The sequence below is a fragment of the Uranotaenia lowii genome, chromosome 2 (assembly GCF_029784155.1).
Source record: "Uranotaenia lowii strain MFRU-FL chromosome 2, ASM2978415v1, whole genome shotgun sequence".
Lineage (NCBI taxonomy): Eukaryota > Metazoa > Arthropoda > Insecta > Diptera > Culicidae > Uranotaenia > Uranotaenia lowii.
Window position 1 is genome coordinate 79,912,787 of NC_073692.1, and position 25,354 is coordinate 79,938,140.

Below are 25,354 nucleotides of genomic sequence, written 5' to 3' on the forward strand. Positions count from 1 at the left end.
GTAAAGTGTGAGAAGTCTTAATTTCCTTAGTTCGATAAAACTTTTACATAAATATTTCAAACTATAAATTTTATGAAATCATTATCCATTTCAAATTGGTAAGATCTGTAAAAACAGTTATAACCATCCTGTTATTTTCTTCGTCATAAGTGGGAGATAGTTGTCAAGCTGATTGTAATTAAACGAATTAATTAATTTCTACTTTCCATCCCGTGTTGCGGTGAAAGAAAAGGCTCCCGCAAAGGATGTGGAAAAGGCAGTCAGAGAATTGGCCTCTTTTCGCCGATTGTTGTTGTATGTTGTAAGTAAGAAGCTCGTTTTTTTTCTTCCCACTTTTCCAATCATCAAATAATGTAAACTGAACGTTGTTGCAGCTGCGCAGAACGTAAGCTGCATACCAAAGGAACGGGCATCCCAAAATGCACCGAATAAAAATTAAAATTTTAAATTGCGCGAGAATACGCTTTTTTTTTGTCCCGAACCACAATTTTCCGTTGCTCCCGGTTTTTAGAAATCCCCAAGTGCCGAAAAGCCAACGCACAAAAATGGCAAAGTGGGGTCAGGAATTCCCTCTGTGTTTTGCCGAAAGTTTCAGATGGCACAAAAAAGGACGCTGCTTTGCTGCTCAAATTAAATAGAGTTCGACGAATCAAAAAATTAAGGTAAAATATTTCGGCTACGACCACTTTGTACAGAAAATGATTTCAGGTGAAGTTTTTTTTTTTCATCTCTTCCTGCTGGGCATTTTTCGTCAACCAATGCTCGCCCGGCAGGAGTTCGAAGACCTTTCGGGTAAGAACCGTAAAAGGAAAGCCCGGGTATACGGATCCGGATCTGGTCGAAGTTGAACATATTAGTTGATTACTTGACCTGAATACACATTTAGTAGCAGTGCGAAATTGATTTGGGGAGCTTTTCACAATACAATGTAATCAATTCAAATTTCTGGTTTTGAAATTTTTAAAGGGTTATTTGTGTTTTTAAGTTAATTCATTATACAAATTGATTTCCGCATGGTACTTCCCATAATACTGCTACTTGTAATTCTTGTCATTTTTGTCATTTTTGTCATTTTTGTCATTTTTGTCATTTTTGTCATTTTTGTCATTTTTGTCATTTTTGTCATTTTTGTCATTTTGTCATTTTTGTCATTTTTGTCATTTTTGTCATTTTTGTCATTTTTGTCATTTTTGTCATTTTTGTCATTTTTGTCATTTTTGTCATTTTTGTCATTTTTGTCATTTTTGTCATTTTTGTCATTTTTGTCATTTTTGTCATTTTTGTCATTTTTGTCATTTTTGTCATTTTTGTCATTTTTGTCATTTTTGTCATTTTTGTCATTTTTGTCATTTTTGTCATTTTTGTCATTTTTGTCATTTTTGTCATTTTTGTCATTTTTGTCATTTTTGTCATTTTTGTCATTTTTGTCATTTTTGTCATTTTTGTCATTTTTGTCATTTTTGTCATTTTTGTCATTTTTGTCATTTTTGTCATTTTTGTCATTTTTGTCATTTTTGTCATTTTTGTCATTTTTGTCATTTTTGTCATTTTTGTCATTTTTGTCATTTTTGTCATTTTTGTCATTTTTGTCATTTTTGTCATTTTTGTCATTTTTGTCATTTTTGTCATTTTTGTCATTTTTGTCATTTTTGTCATTTTTGTCATTTTTGTCATTTTTGTCATTTTTGTCATTTTTGTCATTTTTGTCATTTTTGTCATTTTTGTCATTTTTGTCATTTTTGTCATTTTTGTCATTTTTGTCATTTTTGTCATTTTTGTCATTTTTGTCATTTTTGTCATTTTTGTCATTTTTGTCATTTTTGTCATTTTTGTCATTTTTGTCATTTTTGTCATTTTTGTCATCTTTGTGATTTTTGTCATTTTTGTCAGATTTCTTACAAAGCTATTTTATTTACACAAATTTTCTCAACCGTGTATGAAGAAAAGATATCTACTTTCTTTAAGAAAATCTAGATAACATAACTGAAGTCAATTTGACGTGTTATCGCAAAAAGCTTTATAATTTTTTTTTTGTTTTTATTCGACTTGGAATATCTAAGATGCAGGTGAAAAAAAAATAAAATTAAAAAAAAAATAAGATGCAGCTGCAGACTTTCTTATGAAACTCCTGAAAGACGTTTTATATGCTGCTAATTTAAACTGATTCTTTTATATGTCCTCTTGAAACGTTAGCTCATCTAGTTTAAATTTGTAAAAAGTTCGCAAAGAACCAGAGTGCGCTTCAAACTGATAAGCCGTTACCATTTCTACTGCACGTAGCCCACGACCTACGAAAACGCAGATCAATATCGATTGGTTTGCTTCCTATTATAAAAACAGAAATGCAACCGTTTGTGGGATGCAGTGCTATTTGCTTGCCGAGTGAATCTTTAGTGCGTATTAGAAGCAATGCCGGCGGAAGGAATGGCCGAAGATCAAAGTGCTTCCGGTGGGAAGTTTGTAAAAAATGTGGAGCTGATGTTCAACACCATCAATCATGTGCTGATGGGTTATGTTACAATTTATTTGAGTTACATTTCGTACATGAATGGCTTCGGAAATCTTTTCTCCTGGCATATATTTCTGAGTTCTGTTGGAGTAAGTATTATTGAGACATAAACATGCAGTAATATGAATTATGTGTTGTAAGTTGTTATGCTAATGCATCATGTTTTCTATCATTTTAGTACACATTTTTCATGACCGAATCGTTTATGGTTATGTATGGTGACAATTCATGGTCTAGCTCGTACAAAGTTACTACGAAAAGAACGCTTCATTGGGTTTTGCAAGCTATTGGAGGTATCGCTATTTTCATTGGAATCGCTTTGGAGTACTATGTGAAGGAGGACAGAAATCGAAGTCACTTCAAATCAGATCATGCAATAACAGGTAAATTAAACATATTGGCATATCACAATCTGTTCAAATCAATTTATTCATAGAAACCTACTAGCACCTGGTAGCCCTTAGTTTATTTTTTGTTTTATGGTAGATTTGAGAGTTCATTAGAAGTTGTATTGTTTTCTTTTCTCTTTTTTGTTTTCAGGATTAGTGTCCTTAATACTCATATTGATATCATCATTGAATGGAGTTATTACATGGTTCGCTGCAAAAATACGACATATTATAAAACCAGTCTACATCAAACTATTCCACTATATAACGGGTATTGGCGCTTTCGTCATAGGTAAGTGGATAAATAATAATTAAAAAAAATTTCATCAACCTGCATATTTTTTCACTTAATGATACTTAGGAACAAAAATTCCCGTAAAGCTTACTCAGTTCAAAAAATTTGTTCCTTATGGAACAAAGAAAAAACTGAGATTGCATTAATTAGTCATATTTTTATGTTCAAGATTGTGTATGTTTTTTTTGTAAATGTATGTAAATGTATTTTATTTGCATAATTATTAGAACTTAGATTTTTGTTGTGGAAATATTGAAATTAAACATATTTCTAATGCACATAGCTTTGCCAAATCTAGAAAGAGCTCATCAAAACGCATCAAAATTTTATCGGTGTTCCGATGAGAAAAAAAAAGTTTAACATTACTTTAATCATGCTGTAATCAGTTCTAGGAATCTTTAAAGGAAAGGAAGAAGAAACTAGAAAATCAAAATTAAAACGTAAAATATAACAGCTCAGGGAGAGAGGCGGGGTGAGGGGGGCGTGGAGGGTTGTCGTGAAATGATATCTCGAACAGTCTTACTCTAATTTAAGTTAAGCCCCCTAGAGTAAGCATAGATGATTTTTCTCGCATTTATGCGAGTTTAGCAAATCAGTTAAAAAAAAAAATTTGAACCTGTCGAAATTTGGGCATTTGATTTCGAATTTTTTATCGTCTGTAGTTTTTCAAATAAGTCAAAGTTATCGACTTTAGTGACTTTCTCTATTAAATTTTCATTCCAATCCAGATATAACCGAAGTTTTATACTGTTGACTCTAATGTACTTAAATTTTAAAATTATGATCTACATGTCATTTACCGATTGACCATTTTCATCATAAAACATTCACATAGTTGAATTGTTAACGTCATTGAGTGATTTTCGAAACACGAATATTTTAATGTTTTTAATTTCATCATCTTCCAAATTTATGAAATTCATTTGCATTCCTAATCTGTTTTTTTACTGATTAGGTACTTACTCAGTTTTTCGAACATTTAACTCCATTCCGAATATATGTTTTGAAATGTAGCTTTTATTAAATTTAGAAGATTTTTTTCCAAAGATTCGTTTTTTTTATATTTAATCTGGTGACAATCTATTTATTTACTAATTAAACATTTCTTTGCTATTAGAGTCTATATAACCTGAACTGTACTTTCTCGACGCGATATCTCAGCCTCAGGAACTGTTAAGGCTAGGTACAGGAAATTTTTCGAACTTTTCCTAAAATGAGAAGCTCAACATTTTCTCATTTCTAGCTTTTTTAAAAGGGTTACCAGTGTCACCCAACAGAAAAGGGATAGTGAGCCGGTTATGGTCATATAGATCTGGTTAATTATTTCAAATCAAAACTACTGAACCGATTTCAATAAACTATACCATTTTGAAATTGCCCAAATGTCTATTATTAGATGCTAGATATTATCAGATATAGACCACAGCTGGATATTTGAAAAGGCATAAACAAATTTTTTCCGTCATTTTATAACTATATTTTTTATGAGGATCAAGGAATTCTGATGAAAAAAATTTCCGTCCTGTTCAATTACGTAAATCCAACCAACAGCGATTAATTAATAATGAAGAGACAGATAGGTTGACCAATTCTAGTACTGAACCATAGAATTTCAACATATTGAGTACCAAATCTGAGGTATATCGACTTTTACTTTACATTTTTTGTTACCCTGAGCAGAACTTCTCTGAAATGTGAAATTTATTTTTTAAATATGCCTAATTATAAATCAAAAACGACATTTCAACTAACTCAAGAATTTTATATCTGATAATTTAATTCATTTTCTCGATGTATGTTTATCGCGGTAAAAATGTAATAAAAATATCCCATAAAAATTTAGTTAGTTTGCATTGGTAATCATGTTTTTCTAGATTAAATAATTTATCGCCCGAGTTTTATAAATATAAGCTAATTATTCAGAAAAAAATACAATGGTTTTCAAGAAGAGAATCAACGATTTTTCATTTTACCTTATATTATCATTCATGACGTATGACATGAAAAACCATAAACTTGTATTATTTCAAATGAATCTTTAAATCAGCCTGAATAAAGCTAACATAAAGAAATTTCATTATTCGAACCGGGATCTTAGTTCAAAAACGCCATCTTTTTGCCATTTTGTCTTTCGGCTCCATTTTCAGACGCCATAAAAATTATAATAATTTATTTTTCGGAAATGGATAGTGAACATGACGATTTCAAAATGGTATAATTTATGGAAATCGTTCAGTAGTTTTGAAGCGCAGCCAAAATAGTAATCTGTATCTGTATCTGTAAAATAGTAATATGACCCTAACCGGCTAATTGTCCTTTTTTTTAACCGCAAAGGAAGGTTAACATTTTAATCCGTATCACATTTTAAGTTCTCTAACACATCACATTCAGTATATTTTTGCGTTTTAAAGACATAATCTAGGGTAAAAGTTCAAGACTAAAAACCCTCTTTAAATAAATGTACAACAAGACATAATCTATATATATAAAAAGTAATTTCCGTTTGTTTGTTCGTTTGTATGTTTGTCTTCAATAGGCTCAGCTGCCTTAAGAGCTAGAGAGCTAAAATTTGGCATGGGTACTCATTAGTGTGGGATATGCTAGTATAGTTATAATCAAAGACTACAAACAAAGTCAACTGGCATCCCTCTCTGACAGCATACGAGCATCGATGGATGTTGACACATTTCTCCCTCTCAATCTATCAACGTTGTCCTGCTCCCTCCGTCAACTGCTCGACGCGCGCGCTGGACACAAGGGTCAGAAGCAAGTGACGCACTGATGAGGCCAGTCGTCCGCGAGTTTATCGGCGATTTCACATTTGGCGATTCCTGGCAGGAGCCATTTTTTGTCTAAAGTGGCATTTTTTTGAAGAGCTTGAAAGTCAAGTTGAAGATCAAATTGTTTGCTTTCGGAGTGCGCTTGTCTGAAGTGATGAAGGGAGAACACCCGTGGAACCGAGTGAAATCTTTGTAGAGTTCTGAAAAGTGAAAAGTTGAAACAGTTTGTGTAGTGGAAGCTGGCCATATTTATTTTTTACTTCTATTAGTCCGGCGGATACCGACTGATTATTCTAAAATCTGGCGGACACCGGATGGTTGAAGGGTCAAAATGTTAACTAATAGTTCGGCGGATACCGACTATTAAAAATTTTTCTGGCGGATACCAGATTAACAATGGAGAGGGAATTCTCCATTGTTTAAAAATAGTTCGGCGGATACCGACTATTAATCAAATTTCCTGGCGGATACCAGATGAACAATGGAGCGGGAATGCTCCATTGTTGAAAAATAGTTCGGCGGATACCGACTATTGATGAAAATTTCTGGCGGATACCAGATGAACAATGGAGCGGGAATTCTCCATTGTTGGAAAATAGTTCGGCGGATACCGACTATTGATAAAAATTTCTGGCGGATACCAGATGAACAATGGAGAGGAAATTCTCCGTTGTTGGAAAATAGTTCGGCGGATACCGACTATTGGTTTAAAAAAAAATCTGGCGAATACCAGATGAACAATGGAGCAGGAATTCTCCATTGTTGAAAAATAGTTCGGCAGATACCGAATATTCACAAATATTTCTGGCGGATACCAGAGGCATGATGGAGTGTGAATTTTCCTTTGATCAAAAATAGTTCGGCGGATACCGGCTATTGATAATAAGTTCTGGCGGATATCAGATGAATTATGAAGCAGGAATTCCCGATTGTTTCAAAATGGTACAGCGGAAATCGATTATTGAACTATGATAAGAATCTTCCGGCCGATATTGTATGATTCGTGAAGCATTCGGTGGATGCCGACTATTGACTGTAAAAAAAACCGGAGGATATCGGATGATTAAAAGAGCAGGTCTTTCATTAAGGATTTATTCGGCGGAAGCCGATTATAGGAAATTCAGTTTGCCGGATGATGGCTAAAACAGAGACAACCCATTGACGTTTTTGATAGATCGGCCAATAATGGACTGAATTGAGTAAGAGTTGACCATCGTTTTGACTGACATGGCAAAAAAAGTGGTGGTTTAGAGTTTAATTCTTTGGACAATAAAGCCTAAAAAGAAAAAGAAGATGAAGACTGGCTAGGCGGATACCGACAGTTGGATTGTTAAAAATGCTCAACAATTTACAAATATTTATTCTTTAGTCGAAACTTACTAGTTGATTTGGAAACATACACACCGAGACATGGTGAATTTAGGTTTGAATTTTTCGATGTTTTGCTGAGTACTAATTAATGATTAAAAGCATTCATTAAGAGTTGAAAGTTCAGAGTTGGAAAAGCTTATCCGAGAATCTGATTATATGATGACTTACTTGGTTACAGATTCGGCGGTAGCAAATATATTGCCCGGCCTGTTTCCATGACTCACGAATGATATCTTATTTTATTGAGGTTTGTGTGTTCTGCTATTGATATTTACTTCATAAGCTAGAAAGATCAAAGTTTGCTCCTCACTTTTAAAGTGAGAACTAATAGCGAATTATTGGCGGTATTTCTTGAATTGCGTTAATTAGACGAGCCCTTAACCAGGCAGCTGCCAAAATCGCATTCCGACTGGAAGCTGTGGATAACTTGTACTCATGTATACCGGAATTGCAAGCAGCTCAATTTTAAGTAGTAGTCTATATTACATTCCTACGAGCCGAGAGCAAGTCAAGAGTAATTGGGCTCGGGCTTGCTAAAAAGAATAAAGCTTGCTCTTTAGTCTTACATAAATTTATACATATCAGAATGGCCACTAGTCGGAGTGAAATTGGAGTGAAGGCAATTGCTTTCTCTGTTCAACACATAAGAAATCGTATTCCGGGATTGCAAACGCGCCCATCGCCTATTCTGAGAAGTAGGATTGTGAGAAAAAATCCAGTTTTGCAAAAATATAGAAATGAGAAGAAGGACTATAGAATGAGTCAATTAAAAATAGTGTTCAGCCAGACCTCGTGTCAGTAATGATTAAATATTCGATTGAACGATTGAATAATCTTTCGAGATTATGTATATCCAAGGGATTTTCAGAAATACTTATGATCAGCAAACATGAGATAAAAAATAAGTTAGCAGGTTGAATAGTTGATTGGTCTGTTGGGTTTTATTTTTCTTAATTTTCATTAATTAATTTAATTATTTGAATACAGTGTAAAATCTTCCCCATGCGAAGAAACTTAAACCGCATTTGTTTATAGTCTGAACTTCTCTCTGAAGTATGCATGTTTTGTAAAAAAGCCCTCAAAACGATTCAAACGGACTTATCTATAACGAGATGGAAATCATTTTTTGTTAAATATTCATCACAAAAGTCTTAAATATTAATGGTTCTTAAAAACTTGAGCGGATGACAAAATGTATGAGATTTTTGTTGTTTTGGAGAATTCATATTAAATTTGATTCAGATTAATAGAATGATGATGGAATCCTTTTTTTTCGTTTTTTTTCGGGAGGAGAGGAAAGATGTGGGATATGCTAGTATAGTTATAATCAAAGACTACAAACAAAGTCAACTGGCATCCCTCTCTGACAGCATACGAGCATCGATGGATGTTGACACATTTCTCCCTCTCAATCTATCAACGTTGTCCTGCTCCCTCCGTCAACTGCTCGACGCGCGCGCTGGACACAAGGGTCAGAAGCAAGTGACGCACTGATGAGGCCAGTCGTCCGCGAGTTTATCGGCGATTTCACAATTAGGACCAGGAATGATGAAAAATGTTTTTAGATTATCGGATTACCCCTTTTGAAGGCGGTCGTCCATACAACAACGGATTCATTCCCCCGAACCAAAAGTCATGGCACCCATTTTGCGAACCGATTTTCGTTTCCGTTCGTTTCGTTGGCGGGATTATTTTCACCATCACCATGGGCCGGGTATTAGAAACGACCATCCAGAGCTCACATGTACTGGATAGCAAAGCTTGCTGAGCATTAAAAATTTGGAAGTGAAAATTTAGGCGGGTGTTTTTGAACCTTCTACTGTTCAAAGCACGTGCTACCGGTACGAGATATTTGGATACAATTATAAGCCTACGTTTTGATTGAAAAATACATCTAGCCTGTTAGGAATATATTGACTAGAATAGTAGTGGCTTCCAAAGTGCTCTTTACCGCCGCTGGGGGGCTTTGAGGGTCAACCATATTTATATTTTTGGAATTCCTCATAGAGAAAGAAAAAAAAATTCAATTCAGAGTTATAAGCTCAAGGCTGCGATTTTAACGCTTCAATTGGGATTTTAATAGGGATTTTAATAGGGGATTTTAATAGGGGATTAGAAAATTGATTAGATAATAAAATGTGTGGTTTTGAGTTTTATACAATTCTGTTTCACTGACCAATTTCTAACTTTTGAGTTATCATTGAAGACCAATGTGGTCGATTCTACCATCCATTAATGGGATGTTTGTGCCCATGAAAAAAAACAGAACTAAAAAAAAACCTTTTTCATAATATAAAAATGGTGTTTTCAAGATGATTTGTTTTCGAAAACTTCTAAAAGCTATTAGTAGAACTTTCAACATTTAAGGTAAACTAATAATAAAACAGTGCGAAATTGAATAGCGAAAAAATTCACATATGCCATTGGAAACATGCAAAGTGAGTTTTCAATATGCTTCAACAAAGCTCGGAGGTTTAGTAAAAAATTCTTAGTAAATGAAACTTAAATATACCATTTTACAGGGAGATCATCCATATTGAAAAGTGGGATAATCTTCAACGGATATTTTCATTAGATAGGGGATGGAAAAGATAAAAAAAAGCAGTTTCATCTTTTGAAGATAAAACTATTAGGCCAAATCTTTTCAATCTTCCTAAAAAATGATGGTTATAAAAAATTATTTTCATGAAAAGATGAATTGGCATACCAGGATTTTTTTTGAATTTCCATTGATTAAAATCTTATAACTATGAATTTTTCGATAATACGAAAACGATGAGCAGTGAATATTCTCAATAAAAACTTTAAAAAGACTAACAAAACTAACATGGCCAAACTTGGGCCAAATTTCTTATAATGATGAATATAAAACTCCCGAAATTTCGAAAAGTCAAACGATTCATTTTGATTTATATTTATAGTGAACCCGAGCAAGGCCGGGTAAAATCAGCTAGTATTGAAATAAATATTTGGAATATCGGCATTAGTTCTGTCTGATTATAACTTTGATCTTTAATCTTGTATTTGATTTTCATTTATTATTTGTTTCACAAATTCTAATTAAAAAATATGATTTCAATTTGAGACACTGAATTGTGTTTCTTATAAGATCTGATTTAAGGTTAGGAATTTAGCTTTTTAACACTCATGTTTAATTTATTCTTTTGCTTTATTTTAAAAATTTTGAATTCTTGGTCTGAACGGATAATTTTTGTTCCGGTTGTCATGACGGAAATATTTAAGATTGTTATAGAATTATAAAAGAAGTGAATTGAATTATGCATTTTACAAATACATAGGTACCTACTGAATAGATATTGAACTAATTTCCAGTTCCGTGCAATGTTTGAAATAATATGTTTTTTTTGGGGTGGCATATAAACTAATCCACTCATAGGGGCTCCCCAAGAAAATTAATCCGGCCCTGATTTTCATATATATCAACTTATAGAAATAAAAAAATATGTTGATTGAAAACTTGTAATTTTTTGGACAATTTTCGAATTTTCTTGAAATTTTTTAATAATTTTTATTTTAAGGGAGTGAGAGCTGTCTATATTGTTCCTTTTTTTTTCAATTTAAAATTAATTTTCAAATCAAGTCACATAAAATATTTTTTTTTATTTCGTAAGGCTTGTCACGACTCAAGTTGCATCACGGGAAAAACGCTGTAGAAAATAAACAATTGACAATAAAATATAACACATTAGTTAGCTTTGGGCAAATTTATTTTATTCAAATTAAATACCATAATTGTGCAATCACATTTTCAGCCTAAAAAAATTCACAAAATTTTGTACATAGTCGGGCTGCAGTTTTTGCTGAACAGAAATCTACTTTTTCTTCATTTTTCCTGAGGATTGAACTCTTGAAAATATTGTCTAAATTTTTATTTCCAAATTACTCACTATTTTTCGATGGGTCCTAAGTTCCAGTGCAGTGCATTGATAGGATTCAAGTCTTTGGGTACAAAAGTGACCACCTTGGATCAAGATATCTTCAAGGCATTAGTTTAATAAGGGAACGATCGAAAATAGGTTGAAATGGAGAGGAAGTCTGCTCTCTAGTTTAGTTGGGCATTAGATCGCAGAAAAAAAATGAATTTTTGCTTCCCTATTTTTTTTTCGATGTATTTTGGGTCATCAAACATAAGTGGAAAATTTGAAATGATTTGATTGGTTCCGGAAATAGCGCAATGCATTTCAATTTTGTATGAAAGCAGAAATTTTCGCGTATTAAGGAACCTAGAAAATTCAAATAAGTTTGAAATGAACATTTTGTTTAATTATTGGTTTGGACTTTTCTTGAGCTTAAGTTTTTGCTAACATGGGAAGAAGCTTAGTTTTTCATGGACAAATTTCTAACCATTTCAAAATAATAAATCAGAAATGAATGAAAATGATTTAAAAATGGCATGTTTTGCTGACTAGAGTTTTCACAAATTTCAAAACATGTTAATGTCAAGATTAAATAAGTCAACAAATTCATTGGCTTTTCAACAAATTCAGGCTTTGTTCAAAACAACGATTTTCGTCGAATAGTTTTATATTTATTTCAATTTTTACGAAGCCAATAAAATAAGGTTTCCAGAATTTTTCAATACGTATCCGGGCCGGGCGAATCTGGGCTATTTTATCTTAAAATCTGGCAAACCGGGCATTTGATTTCAAAATTGTCGACCGAAATCCGGGCAATATCCGACCATATTTGGTCAAAATCCAGGAACACAAATCAAGAATAAAATCTTGAAAAAAAATTTTTTTTCACCATAACTTATCAGCAGTATCGCATTTGAGGCTTTCAAAAAATCTTTCATTATTATTTTAGTTGTAAAAAATTTAATTTTGGACGCATAAACAAAAAAATTTCAACACAATTCATTTTTTTTTGGTTTGTGTTGGCAAGTAAAGTGAATAAATCAATTCAAAATCCTGACTTTATTCAATGAAATCTGGCAACTGGGCCGGACCAGACTTTTGTCAATGTTGTTATGGGTCAATTCATGATGACGTAATTTTCTTATGTTGTGACAGTTCGCAGGTCTTGTTTACGAAATTTCACGAACGAGAAACGGGATGCGGCGAAATTTTTTAGGAAGCTACACGTTCAAGAAATGGAACTGAAAATTCGGTTTAAGGATAGCAAAAAACCAAGTCCCCCTTTGTTAACTGAACTTAGCGCATTTTTGGTTTCCTAACGCTAATCTCAACGGAAATGAACCGAAAGTTGAAATTTTTGAAGTATTCGAAAAGATGGTTTGATTATTAAAATGTTTCAACATATTTTTTTTCAACCCGTTTTTTCATCATGTTTCTTCTGGATCGATCCACTTTGTAAGTGGAGCGTTTCTAATTTTTATGACCGGAAACTGTAAACAAATGCACATACGACGACACTTTTCAGGGACAGAAGAATCCAATATTGGAAAATTCTCAGGTAAACGTACTGGAAAAAAAAGTAAAACTGTTCTAAATTTTTACGATATGATATTCATATTCGAGGTTTAGAAATTACTCCGGATAGTTTAACTCTTAATCTATTTACCCAACAACCCATAAGCACTAAAACATAGCCGTTAAGCAATACTATATTCCCATATATAACTCTGAATTAATGCTTGTTTTGCACTATATGCGTATATAATGCAGAATTAATGCTAAAATGGCGAAATTGCGGGCTGAATAAATGCTATCACAACAAAGACTTTAACAAGCATTACAAATGTTGAATTAGAGCACCTTCAAAATGTCATTTTTCGCCAGCCGCACAAAAGCATTAACAATGCATACTTAGAACAACTTTTAATTATTTAATTGATTGATCATGTTTGATGTGAAACGGAAATTCAAAATGTAAAATTATTCTTTGATTAATTAAAATGAACAAAAATTAAAAAATAAAATCACCTGCTGAATGAAGGATTATGCCTGCATAATGAAGGGTTCTATGAAATGAGAAGTGATTATGATTGAGTTATGAATTAACTCTGATGAGTCTCGAACCGAGGATCACGCCGCAGCTTTTATCTTCCCTTGCGCCTTTACCATTTCGACCACTCTTGATGCTGATAAGGTAGGTGAAAAACCCCGTATTTCAAGTACTGTTCGGGTCACACATAAGATTTTAAGCTTTATAAAAGCTTTATATAAGCATTAACATTAAGTTTTAGTGCTACAGTCTTAATGCTTGTTAACTTTATATAGAAGCTCTATTTGTGCATGTCGTGCTATCATTAGTGTTAATTTTTTTATTGCTTCTATGCATTAATAATGCTTATTTTAAACTAAAAAGCATTATGAATGTTGATATAATGCTAACTTGCATTAGAAATGTTGGTTTAAGGCTGATTAAGGGTTATGGCTTAATGTTTATGGTTACTTGGGTATCCCAAAATTTCGGTTTTCCACTGGGTAATTTCTTTTTCCTTTTTTTATCCCGAAATTGAGCAGAGAAATATTGTTAAGAATATATGAGTGAAAATACAATGAAGACTCAAATGTTTAATTTGTTTCTTCAGCGTGCAGAATTGGAAAATAAGGAATCAAAAATAGCCAGTGCGTGAATCGACCCATTAAATATCCTAGCAAATCAGGGTAAAACCGGGCAATCTGCAACCTTACACTAAAACTATTCAAAATCAACAAAAATACACGGAAAATAAAAAAAAGGTAAAATTTACCTTTTTGCGAGGTGATTTTTTTCCACCCCTCTTTCGAGGTAAATATTACCTTTTTTTCATTCACCTAGCAAACACGTAAATTTTAACTTTTTTTAATACACCTACCACCAAATTCATTCAAAAACTTATATTTATTTTAAAAATAAATAGGAACAATTATATTATTTTTTAAATTTATCACCTTGTTAAAAAAATTATTGAGGTAAGTCCTTTTTTCGCCAGGCTCGTGGTAATTCGGCTTCGCGTTCTTCCGCGCCATAATGGCGACTTATCCAGTCAGGTCCGGCTTTTCCGGAATGATATCTGGAGGATGACGTGGAATACACCTCGAAGCTGGGCTGATCTGAAACAAAAGCAAATTATTATGATGAGAACCAGCACAACTAAATAATAGCTAAGAAAACACTTACCATTCTGTTCCGATTTTTTCCATATTGACACGCAATAAAACTTCTCTTCTGAACGACAAAACAGCTTAACCTCAATAAACGGATTCGCAAATAGTTCTTTTGTTCGAGATGATTGTAAATACCGTTTTGTTTAGCTCAATCCAGGTCAATTCCACCTCGCTACGAGGTAGGGTGAGTGCTCCTACTTTGGACCTAGAGCCTACTTTAGTCCTAAAATGCTGAAAATTGTAAATAATTCATTTTGCTGGCATAGAATAAAGATATTCCTATGCACACAATGAACCCTTATTCTTCCCGATTCCTATCATTTCTGCCACTAAAAGTCTTTCTGATAAATTTTTCAACGATTTTAAAAAAGTACCTTCTCATCAGTGGTAAATCAGACAGCTCAATTAGTCGGGCACTTTTTGAGAAATTGGAGTGTTTAAGGAAAAATCACGTTTTTTACTGTCCAAGCCAAAGTTTGAAGGAAAATTACTTTCACTGTGAAGAATATTAACCATTCTACCTATTTTTCTTGAAATAAATGAAAATCTATGGAAAACTCGGAAAATTTGGAAAGGGTCCAAATATAGAAACTTTCGACTTTGATGTTCCATGTTTATGCCTGACATCACCAATACTTTGTTTTAATACCAACAAATCAACAAAGATGCGAATTTATAATTTTGGCATAATTCAGAACCAATATTGAATATTTCTAACATTTCCTGCCAGCTTTAAAAAAACTACAAGTAAGTAAACACAAACAAGTTTCAGCTATTGTTCTGCTGATAGAGCTGACGGGGATCAACAAGTTTGTGATATTCATTACAGAAATTTAAGTTTTTTTTTAATGTTAAAAAGCGGTTATACTTTTGTATGATAAAAATCGATTGAAGATTATATTTTCAATGAATTTGTTTATTTATTTTCCAAAAATCATACTTTTTATAGGAATTCTTGTTCTAGGTCCAATGAAAGGAACCGATCCAGTGCCGAAATAGGAACATTAGGTTCAAAGTTGGAAATGTTGATCATCCACATCTTCACAAATCTCTCAATAACGGCAAAACCTAAGTTGAAAATTTCCATTGACACTTGCAGATAAGATCATTACTTATAAATTAATTTCCTGAATGATATAAATTTCCCGTCCATTTATAAGAAAAACATGATTATTTAAAAACCATCGCTTAAAGGGTCCAAAGTAGGGCAACTAACCCTAAGTTTTATCTTATTTGGATTTACCTTTTTTCTAGGTGAATTATACTTTTTTATTGAGCTCATTTCAGGTGAACTTCACCTTGCTACGAGGTAAGATTTACCTTCTTTGGATTCACCTTTTTTTCTCGGTGAATTGTAACTTTTTTCCAACTTCACCTTGCTACGAGGTAAGATTTACCTTCTTTGGATTCACCTTTTTTTCTCGGTGAATTGTAACTTTTTTCCAACCTGATTCAGATCAATTTTACCTCGCTGTGAGGTGAGTTTCACCTCGAAGAGGTAGAAGTTACCTTTTTGGCTTTCACGAGCGTTCACCTTGCTATCTCGGTAAATTTTACCTTTTTTTATTTTCCGTGTATAACAGCTACTAAGACACTGTCACCACATGTTTGTGTTCATGACTACTAGCTTAAACTCTATTTGACTGTTTTTATTCTTAATTCAATAATTAGAGCTCCAAACAACGTTTGAAGCTCGCCGTTAATTGTATGATTTTAAATTGTTTTGGAGCATTCCGAGACTAAATTGAGGATTGTTCAAATTTTGTACAAAACAAATTTTCATCGTCGGCCTTCGAGGGACGCCATTTTTTTCGACTTAAGAAAAATCGAAAATTGAAAAAATGCAGTTACAACAATACATTTCAAACTATTTTTAGGCAAATTTTCATCACGAAATATTCAGTGAGTCATTTTCTACAGCGTTTTTCCCGTGATGCAATTTGAGCCAGGACAGGCCTCAATGTGAATGTGATGAACGAACACACAAATGTCGAACTTTGAATCTTTGTCTACTACGCAAATGTCACTTTTGTATGACTAAAAAAAGGGTACGGATTTGGTTTCATGTTTTTAAATATAGATAATTAGGTTTTTGTTTTAACATTACATTTTTTTGTGTTCTTAAAATACTGGAAACTTCTTCAATGGCATTGATTAAACTTTACAATGTTCACTGATTGTAAAAATAATGTCCTCAAAATAGGTTGCAAACAACAAAACACCCACTTGGTAATATAGCAATAAAAATCTGAGACAAGTGGTCAGAGAAACAAGAAATTAGTTTTACTGAAACCTCTGTAAAATCAGCATAAATAAAATGATGTGTTTTGCCTGGTTTGAAATGTAATTTAGTTCCAACGCTGTCAAAAGCATGCGCTAAATGGATATTTGAGTGTAGTTGTTCAGTTTTCGATGCAAAAATAGATATTCATTGTCAATATTCTTTCAATAAATCTCAAAAGATTTATTGGTCCTTTTTAAAAAAACAATGCGTTTAGATTAAGGTTGCCAGATTGCCCGGTTTCATCCGGGACCCGGCCTGGTTAACCGGCCTGGTTAACCGGTTGAAAAATGCCAGGATTTTTCCCAGATTGATTCACTTTATTTAGCAAATCAAACAAAAAAAAAAAACAAATGCCCGCAAAACAAATTTTTTTAGCAAGTTTTATAAAAATAATCATGAAAGGGTTTTTTGAAGCCTAAAATAAAGTTTAAAATCGGTCGATGAGGTTTGATGAAAAAATGTTTTTTTCTATTTTTTCCTTGATTAGGGGAGATGGGGGCATAATGGCCACCTTAAGGAAAACGGTTATTTAACCATAGAAAATAGCAATAATATGGAGGTTACATTATTGTTTCGTGTTCAGACACTTGAAAAGCCGATTCCCTAACGGGCTGAAACGTGAAAAACTAGATGAAAACGTTAAAAAATGCATTTTAAAATTTTTTGCTAAAAGCTGAAAACCAGCCACTGTGGAGGCATAATGAGAACCCCCCTGAGGCAGTATGAGCACCATTAATCAGGGCAAGATTTGCGTTTTCTGCCGGGGAATCTAGCAGCGAATTCAATTCGATGAAATCAGGTGAGGCGTAGATTCATCAAACAAAGCAATAACAAAACAATCTAGGTCTGTTTGTAGAATACAAACAATTCACGCACGCTCATACATTATGTGCTTTGTTCGGAGGATGATGCTACTAGCCGTATAATCTAACAATAAAAAAATCGATCATGAATTGTAAATGGGAAAAAATCACCTCGAACAGAAATCTAACTTTAGTCTTTTGATTACCTCTCCGACACCTTACCAATAGGCTAAATTGTCGGATGAACACTAGTCAAGGTGTGGCGCTATAAATCAATTTTAATTCGCTGCTAGATTCTACGGCAGAAAATGCTCATTATGCCTCGATAATATGGTGCTCTATATGCCCCTAGTCAACAAATTTAAGTAAAAACGTGTTTTAAAATTGATAAAAGTGAAAAATCAAAAATTTTATGATGGTAAAAATTGAGAAACAATGTGTACATCATGTTGCAGTGCGTACATTATAGATCAAGGTTATTTTAAGATCATAAGAGCTTATTTCGTGGTGCTCAAAAATTATAATATTTTCGTAACTAGAGAACCAAGCTAGTTTTTTTTTAAATATCTCTGTTAAGATGATAAGGAGATTCCTTTTTTGTGAAAAATTAATACTATAGGAAGTACGAAACAAATCCTCATGAAAATTTATTTAAGAAAATACGTACTTTCGTAGAAAAGAGTAGTGCTCATTATGCCCTGGGTGCTCGTTATGCCCTCATCTCCCCTATTGTTGGGAAATTTCTGAGTTTTGAGAAAATTTGCCCGGATATTGCTCGGAGTTTTGGTCGTCACTTTTTAAATCAAATGCCCGGATTTTACCAGGTTTTTATATAAAATTGACCGGTTTGTCAGACACGTGCTGAAAAATTCTGGTAACCTTAGTTTAGATTAAGGTTGCCAGATTGTCAAAATGCCCAGATTTTAACCGGATTTACTCACTTTATTTGGCAAATAAAAAAAAACATATTGTTTGTAATTTTCTTTTTTTTTGCCTCCAGAATGAAATTTTTGAGGAAGTTTTGCAAAAATAATCATGGAAGGTTGTTTTGAACCCTTAAACATGATTTAAAATCAGTCGATGCATTTTGATGAAAAAATCTTTTTTCAAATTATTTTTTCTTGATTTTTGTTGAGTAATTTCTGGGTTTTAACAAAATTTGCCCGGATATTACCCGGGTTTTCAGTCGTATATTTCGAAATCAAATGCCCGGATTTTTGTCAGGTTTTTCTATTTCATTGTCCGGATTTGTCCGGCACGGACACGAAATATATTCTGGCAACCTTAGTTTAGATGCCCTGTTTAAAAGTTTCTGTTGAAAAATTACAAAGATATGTCCATATGAAATATGGTTTGAAATTTTATTTATAAAATTCGAACCTCAAATATTTTGGAAAATGAAAATTTAAAATAAAAATGCAAAAATCATAGGTTTTCCAATCATTACAATGAACCAGATGTGAAATTCTTGGGAAAATATGAAGCCCCAGGTGCAAATTTAACAGGTGATAAAAAATCCAAAAAACAAGAGTATTAAAAAATATTCAAAACGATTTTTAGTTTTTCAATTTATGGGCGATACCATTCGTAACATTTTATATTTTTTGACACTTCACGGTTCTTCAAGAGATTAAAACTCAAACTGGTCAATTTTTAAGACTTCTTGTTCCACTTCACCGAACTTTGAATCGCCAAGCAGAAGATTTCCTTTTTCACATTCTCCTTGTTTGTGGTCAGAAACTTCATGTTCGCCTGCCATCGGTAGCCTTCCAGGGGGAAATTGGTAAAAAATGACAGATCACTGGTAGAATTCCCAAACCGATACAGTCCCGGTTTGATTGGACACCGAAGCTGGGGATCGACACTTTTGAAAAACGCTGCCCACATGCTTTTCTCATCATTCATGAAGGTACAAACTCGACTCATCGCCAGTTTGTTGAACTGTTCGCAACTTTTCATATCCATCGTGCAACGATTGGTAGTTAGAGCCATCTGGAAGAAAATTTTACCAGTCAGCATAATCTGTCTGTATTTTCGATGCTAAACAACTTTTACTTCAAGTGGTTCCTGGATTGTTTCCGTGACAGTAAAATTGCCATGAACATGGACCACATTATTTGCCAAAGTAAAATTAATCGGTCCCGGGAACTTGATCAGATACTTATCGGTGTTGGAATTAACACAGACGGATAGCCGCTCTCCGACGAATTCCTTGAGTCTCTAAAATGATATTTATAACATTGACGATACTGTATTTTTGTAATTTTATTAATATTTACCGCAGTTATAGAAGGTCTAAATAATATGACCACCAGTGTCAAACTCCAAAATCGTTTCCAACATTGAGACATTTTAATTTCAGTATTGGCAGCAGAGTACAGCGTTTTATAGCTTTATCGTCAAACGCTTGATCTAAATCAAATTGCTTTAAACCCAATTTTTTTTTTCAGAGTCGTTAATTCGTTTAATTATCGTAATGAAAACCACAAATTCATGGTTCGATAAACTGTTCTGCTGAGAGGATTCTTCACCTTACTGTGGTATTTTTAATTTAGTCTCAGCTCAATGCAAAACTATTTTTAACCCTTCCAGATACTCATAAAAGAAAATACTTTGTAAAAACTTCAATAATCTCTACTTAAATGGGCACATGGCTATTAAAAGAATCAACAGCTTATATAGGAATTTCTTTTTCTCGAGGGATTTTAAGCGTCTTTATGGCTTATTCAACCCGACTGTTATTTAGGAATTGAAATAACTTAAACTGCAAGAATTCGAATCACTTTCTTTGATAATATTCAAATATTTTGAAGTTGTTCCTTTTTCGTTTGAAATACGTTTTTAAAGTTTTAAAACTTTTACCTACTATAGTAAAGAGTATTACTTCAATCAACAACCATGCTTAGGTATAGAGTGCTGATTGGAAAATTATAAAATACTTAAAATGTGATTTTTTAAAGAAGTGACAAATGATTTTTGTACGACGATCAAGATTCCATATATTTTCCTAATAACTCTGATCACCACAATTTTAAATAAATCTTTCCAATATTATTGTCGTAAAAAAATTTGTCATTTTGTCATTTTTGTCTTTTTTGTCATTTTTGTCATTTTTGTCATTTTTGTCATTTTTGTCATTTTTGTCATTTCTGTCATTTCTGTCATTTTTGTCATTTTTGTCATTTTTGTAATTTTTGTAATTTTTGTAATTTTTGTAATTTTTGTAATTTTTGTAATTTTTGTAATTTTTGTAATTTTTGTAATTTTTGTAATTTTTGTAATTTTTGTAATTTTTGTAATTTTTGTAATTTTTGTAATTTTTGTAATTTTTGTAATTTTTGTAATTTTTGTAATTTTTGTAATTTTTGTAATTTTTGTAATTTTTGTCATTTTTGTCATTTTTGTCATTTTTGTCATTTTTGTCATTTTTGTCATTTTTGTAATTTTTGTCATTTTTGTCATTTTTGTCATTTTTGTCATTTTTGTCATTTTTGTCATTTTTGTCATTTTTGTCATTTTTGTCATTTTTGTCATTTTTGTCATTTTTGTCATTTTTGTCATTTTTGTCATTTTTGTCATTTTTGTCATTTTTGTCATTTTTGTCATTTTTGTCATTTTTGTCATTTTCGTCATTTTTGTCATTTTTGTCATTTTTGTCATTTTTGTCATTTTTGTCATTTTTGTCATTTTTGTCATTTTTGTCATTTTTGTCATTTTGGCATTTTTGTCATTTTTGTCATTTTTGTCATTTTTGTCATTTTTGTCATTTTTGTCATTTTTGTCATTTTTGTCATTTTTGTCATTTTTTTCATTTTTGTCATTTTTGTCATTTTTGTCATTTTTGTCATTTTTGTCATTTTTGTCATTTTTGTCATTTTTGTCATTTTTGTCATTTTTGTCATTTTTGTCATTTTTGTCATTTTTGTCATTTTTGTCATTTTTGTCATTTTTGTCATTTTTGTCATTTTTGTCATTTTTGTCATTTTTGTCATTTTTGTCATTTTTGTCATTTTTGTCATTTTTGTCATTTTTGTCATTTTTGTCATTTTTGTCATTTTTGTCATTTTTGTCATTTTTGTCATTTTTGTCATTTTTGTCATTTTTGTCATTTTTGTCATTTTTGTCATTTTTGTCATTTTTGTCATTTTTGTCATTTTTGTCATTTTTGTCATTTTTGTCATTTTTGTCATTTTTGTCATTTTTGTCATTTTTGTCATTTTTGTCATTTTTGTCATTTTTGTCATTTTTGTCATTTTTGTCATTTTTGTCATTTTTGTCATTTTTGTCATTTTTGTCATTTTTGTCATTTTTGTCATTTTTGTCATTTTTGTCATTTTTGTCATTTTTGTCATTTTTGTCATTTTTGTCATTTTTGTCATTTTTGTCATTTTTGTCATTTTTGTCATTTTTGTTATTTTTGTTATTTTTGTCATTTTTGTCATTTTTGAAACTTTTGTAATTTTTGTAATTTTTGTCATTTTTGTAATTTTGTAATTTTTGTCATTTTTGTCATTTTTGTCATTTTTGTCATTTTTGTCATTTTTGTCATTTTTGTCATTTTTGCCATTTTTGTCATTTTTGTCATTTTTGTCATTTTTGTCATTTTTGTCATTTTTGTCATTTTTGTCATTTTTGTCATTTTTGTCATTTTTGTCATTTTTGTCATTTTTGTCATTTTTGTCATTTTTGTCATTTTTGTCATTTTTGTCATTTTTGTCATTTTTGTCATTTTTGTCATTTTTGTCATTTTTGTCATTTTTGTCATTTTTGTCATTTTTGTCATTTTTGTCATTTTTGTCATTTTTGTCATTTTTGTCATTTTTGTCATTTTTGTCATTTTTGTCATTTTTGTCATTTTTGTCATTTTTGTCATTTTTGTCATTTTTGTCATTTTTGTCATTTTTGTCATTTTTGTCATTTTTGTCATTTTTGTCATTTTTGTCATTTTTGTCATTTTTGTCATTTTTGTCATTTTTGTCATTTTTGTCATTTTTGTCATTTTTGTCATTTTTGTCATTTTTGTCATTTTTGTCATTTTTGTCATTTTTGTCATTTTTGTCATTTTTGTCATTTTTGTCATTTTTGTCATTTTTGTCATTTTTGTCATTTTTGTCATTTTTGTCATTTTTGTCATTTTTGTCATTTTTGTCATTTTTGTCATTTTTGTCATTTTTGTCATTTTTGTCATTTTTGTCATTTTTGTCATTTTTGTCATTTTTGTCATTTTTGTCATTTTTGTCATTTTTGTCATTTTTGTCATTTTTGTCATTTTTGTCATTTTTGTCATTTTTGTCATTTTTGTCATTTTTGTCATTTTTGTCATTTTTGTCATTTTTGTCATTTTTGTCATTTTTGTCATTTTTGTCATTTTTGTCATTTTTGTCATTTTTGTCATTTTTGTCATTTTTGTCATTTTTGTCATTTTTGTCATTTTTGTCATTTTTGTCATTTTTGTCATTTTTGTCATTTTTGTCATTTTTGTCATTTTTGTCATTTTTGTCATTTTTGTCATTTTTGTCATTTTTGTCATTTTTGTCATTTTTGTCATTTTTGTCATTTTTGTCATTTTTGTCATTTTTGTCATTTTTGTCATTTTTGTCATTTTTGTCATTTTTGTCATTTTTGTCGATTTTGTCATTTTTGTCATTTTTGTCATTGTTGACGTTTTTAGTTTTTTTTCTCAATAAACATTAAATTATCCTGTGGGTTATTTCATACTGATTGTCTAATTATTAAATTAAATGAAAATCATTCGGGATGTTTTTCTCAGTTCCATGACCTTGATTAATTTGAGATATTCAATAGTTTTCAACTTCTCTTGGATCATAAATAAAGTATTTAATGTTTTTCTTGCAGGAATGGCGTCTCTGATGCTGGAATACTCACCCCGACGGATGCAATCGACGGAAAACAAAAATATGCTTCTCTCGTTCACCATTATTGTAATTCTACTCACCTGCATAGGAACGATGAAAAATATGTATGGCCATTTGAAAACCATGTGCCGATAAAAACAAAATTATGAAGTATCAAAAATGGAAGTAGAGGTGTCATCATTATGGAAAGCAGCAGAAAAAACACAACGTTTAAAATGCAGCTCTTTATTCGCTTTTAATCGCAAGAAAAAAAAACCTTTTTTACATATTCAGCATTCTGGTGGTAAAAAGATTTTTGATTTAATTAGAAGCAATCAATAAATGGTAATTAACTGGTAAGATTTATTTCTGATTATTTCGATGTTAATTTGTGTTCATCAGAGTGCGTCTGTTCCTGGGGATGCGACTGTGCAGTTGTTTTTTTGTCCATTCGCTTAGTGATTAAAAAGCATTCGATTATATATTACGATTAAAATATATTAAAATTTAGGTTATCGTATAAATCACAATTTTCGTCTCAATTTTAAGATTAAATTTGGCCGAAAGGTTTTGTTTTTGTAAATTACAGGTAAAACATTGTCTAAACTATTAATTTTAGGTGTAAATATACGGATTTAAAATTTTCTTCATAAAAATAAATTAAAACGTTTGATTTATCAGATTTTTTCCTTCTCTAACTAAATTTTCATCCATTAAAATCACATTTTCGTTTGAATAAATAGATTTTAGCATATCGAAAAAATGTCTGCCTCCTTTTAGTTTAATCGTATGATTTTGTTTTTTTTTCTGCCAGCCTCGCTGAAATGAATTTTTTGTTGGAAAAGATAAAACTTCTTACTAGTTAGATGTTTGTTGAAAGTATTAAAAATTGGTTCAGTTTAACAACTTCAGACGAAAGTTATTGCTTGGTGTATTTACAATCCTTGTGTCATATTCAATATTATTGCTTAATTATGGTGCATCCACAACCAGCCAATGGTCTTAGCTATTTTTTTTGTCGAAGCAGACGATCAAAGGTTAGATAAGATTATTGTGCGGTTATGGATGGTTTGTTACTTGCTATTTTAAACTATTGATTTATTTATCAACCGGTTGAAAAATATTTGCGTTAGACTGCATATACGAGTTGGATGATGAGAAGTAAAATTACTTGTGAAAATGATAGCGTAGAGAAAGAGAGCATAGTTCGCTAGAATTAAACCTCCACCAATAAACTTTGTTCACAGTTTCCGAATATGGGTTATAACTTTCAAATCGTACAATAAGTATAGAAACAAAATCACATTTTCTTGAGCTTATGTTCTGGGTACGTAGCAAAAACATGTTGTTCGTTTGCGTTTATCTTAGAATACTATATATCAAACAAAAAACGTAATTATTAATGCATAAAAACAAATCCATTATATTAATAAGGAATTTTTCACACGTTTTGATCCCGAAAGGCAAATTGTATTCCAAGCTCACTATTAACGGGAGATATCTTGGATTAGCGTTTAACCTTCAAAATTCGTTCCTATTTCCTAAAAATGCTTAGCAAACTTATGGAGTCAACGTTCAGCTATTGATATTGCTTCCCCCGTTCAGCTGGTTGTGAGCCATCTGGAGGATATCTTTCTTCTCCTTGGGGAATCGCAGCTCCCGGCCGGCCAACCGAGCAGTCTCTAGTTCTCTTTCGGCAATGGCCAGTTCCCTGCTGAGGAGTCCCGGGTTTTCGTGTTCCCGCTCGATCCAGTCCAGGGCCATCTGTTGACGCATTTCGTCATCCAGGGATCGGTTCGAGTAATGGGCGACCACTTCCTGCCTCGAGCATTGCCGTTCACGCATGGCTTTGAGGGAACCATTCCAGTGCAGCAGCTGGAACACCGTCATCAGTTCCTGGAACTCGAGCATCGTTCGGCCTTTGTTCGTTTCCAGCATAAACCTGAGGAAAACAAATGTTCGAATTTAGAAAAATTAAAAAAAAAACTCCGA

At 32.0% G+C, this 25,354-nt stretch overlaps 2 protein-coding genes across 5 annotated transcripts in view; one reads left to right on the top strand and one right to left on the bottom strand.

Moving 5' to 3' along the window:
- The first annotated feature begins 2,378 nt into the window (after window positions 1-2,378).
- Window positions 2,379-23,988, top strand: LOC129746737 (transmembrane reductase CYB561D2-like). The gene is made up of 4 exons (XM_055740598.1): window positions 2,379-2,598; window positions 2,688-2,892; window positions 3,050-3,190; window positions 23,364-23,988. Exons 1-4 carry the CDS (start codon window positions 2,410-2,412, stop codon window positions 23,516-23,518), a joined length of 690 nt encoding a protein of 229 aa, XP_055596573.1. The 5' UTR covers window positions 2,379-2,409; the 3' UTR covers window positions 23,519-23,988.
- LOC129746736 (protein limb expression 1 homolog) overlaps window positions 23,593-25,354 on the bottom strand; it is a 185,159-nt gene continuing 183,397 nt past the window's right edge. For all 4 annotated transcript variants that reach the window (XM_055740594.1, XM_055740595.1, XM_055740597.1 and 1 more), the window contains exon 5: window positions 23,593-25,304. In XM_055740594.1, coding sequence (XP_055596569.1) covers window positions 24,938-25,304 — 367 coding nt within the window. In that variant the 3' untranslated portion in view covers window positions 23,593-24,937. The remainder of the gene's footprint in view (window positions 25,305-25,354) is intronic.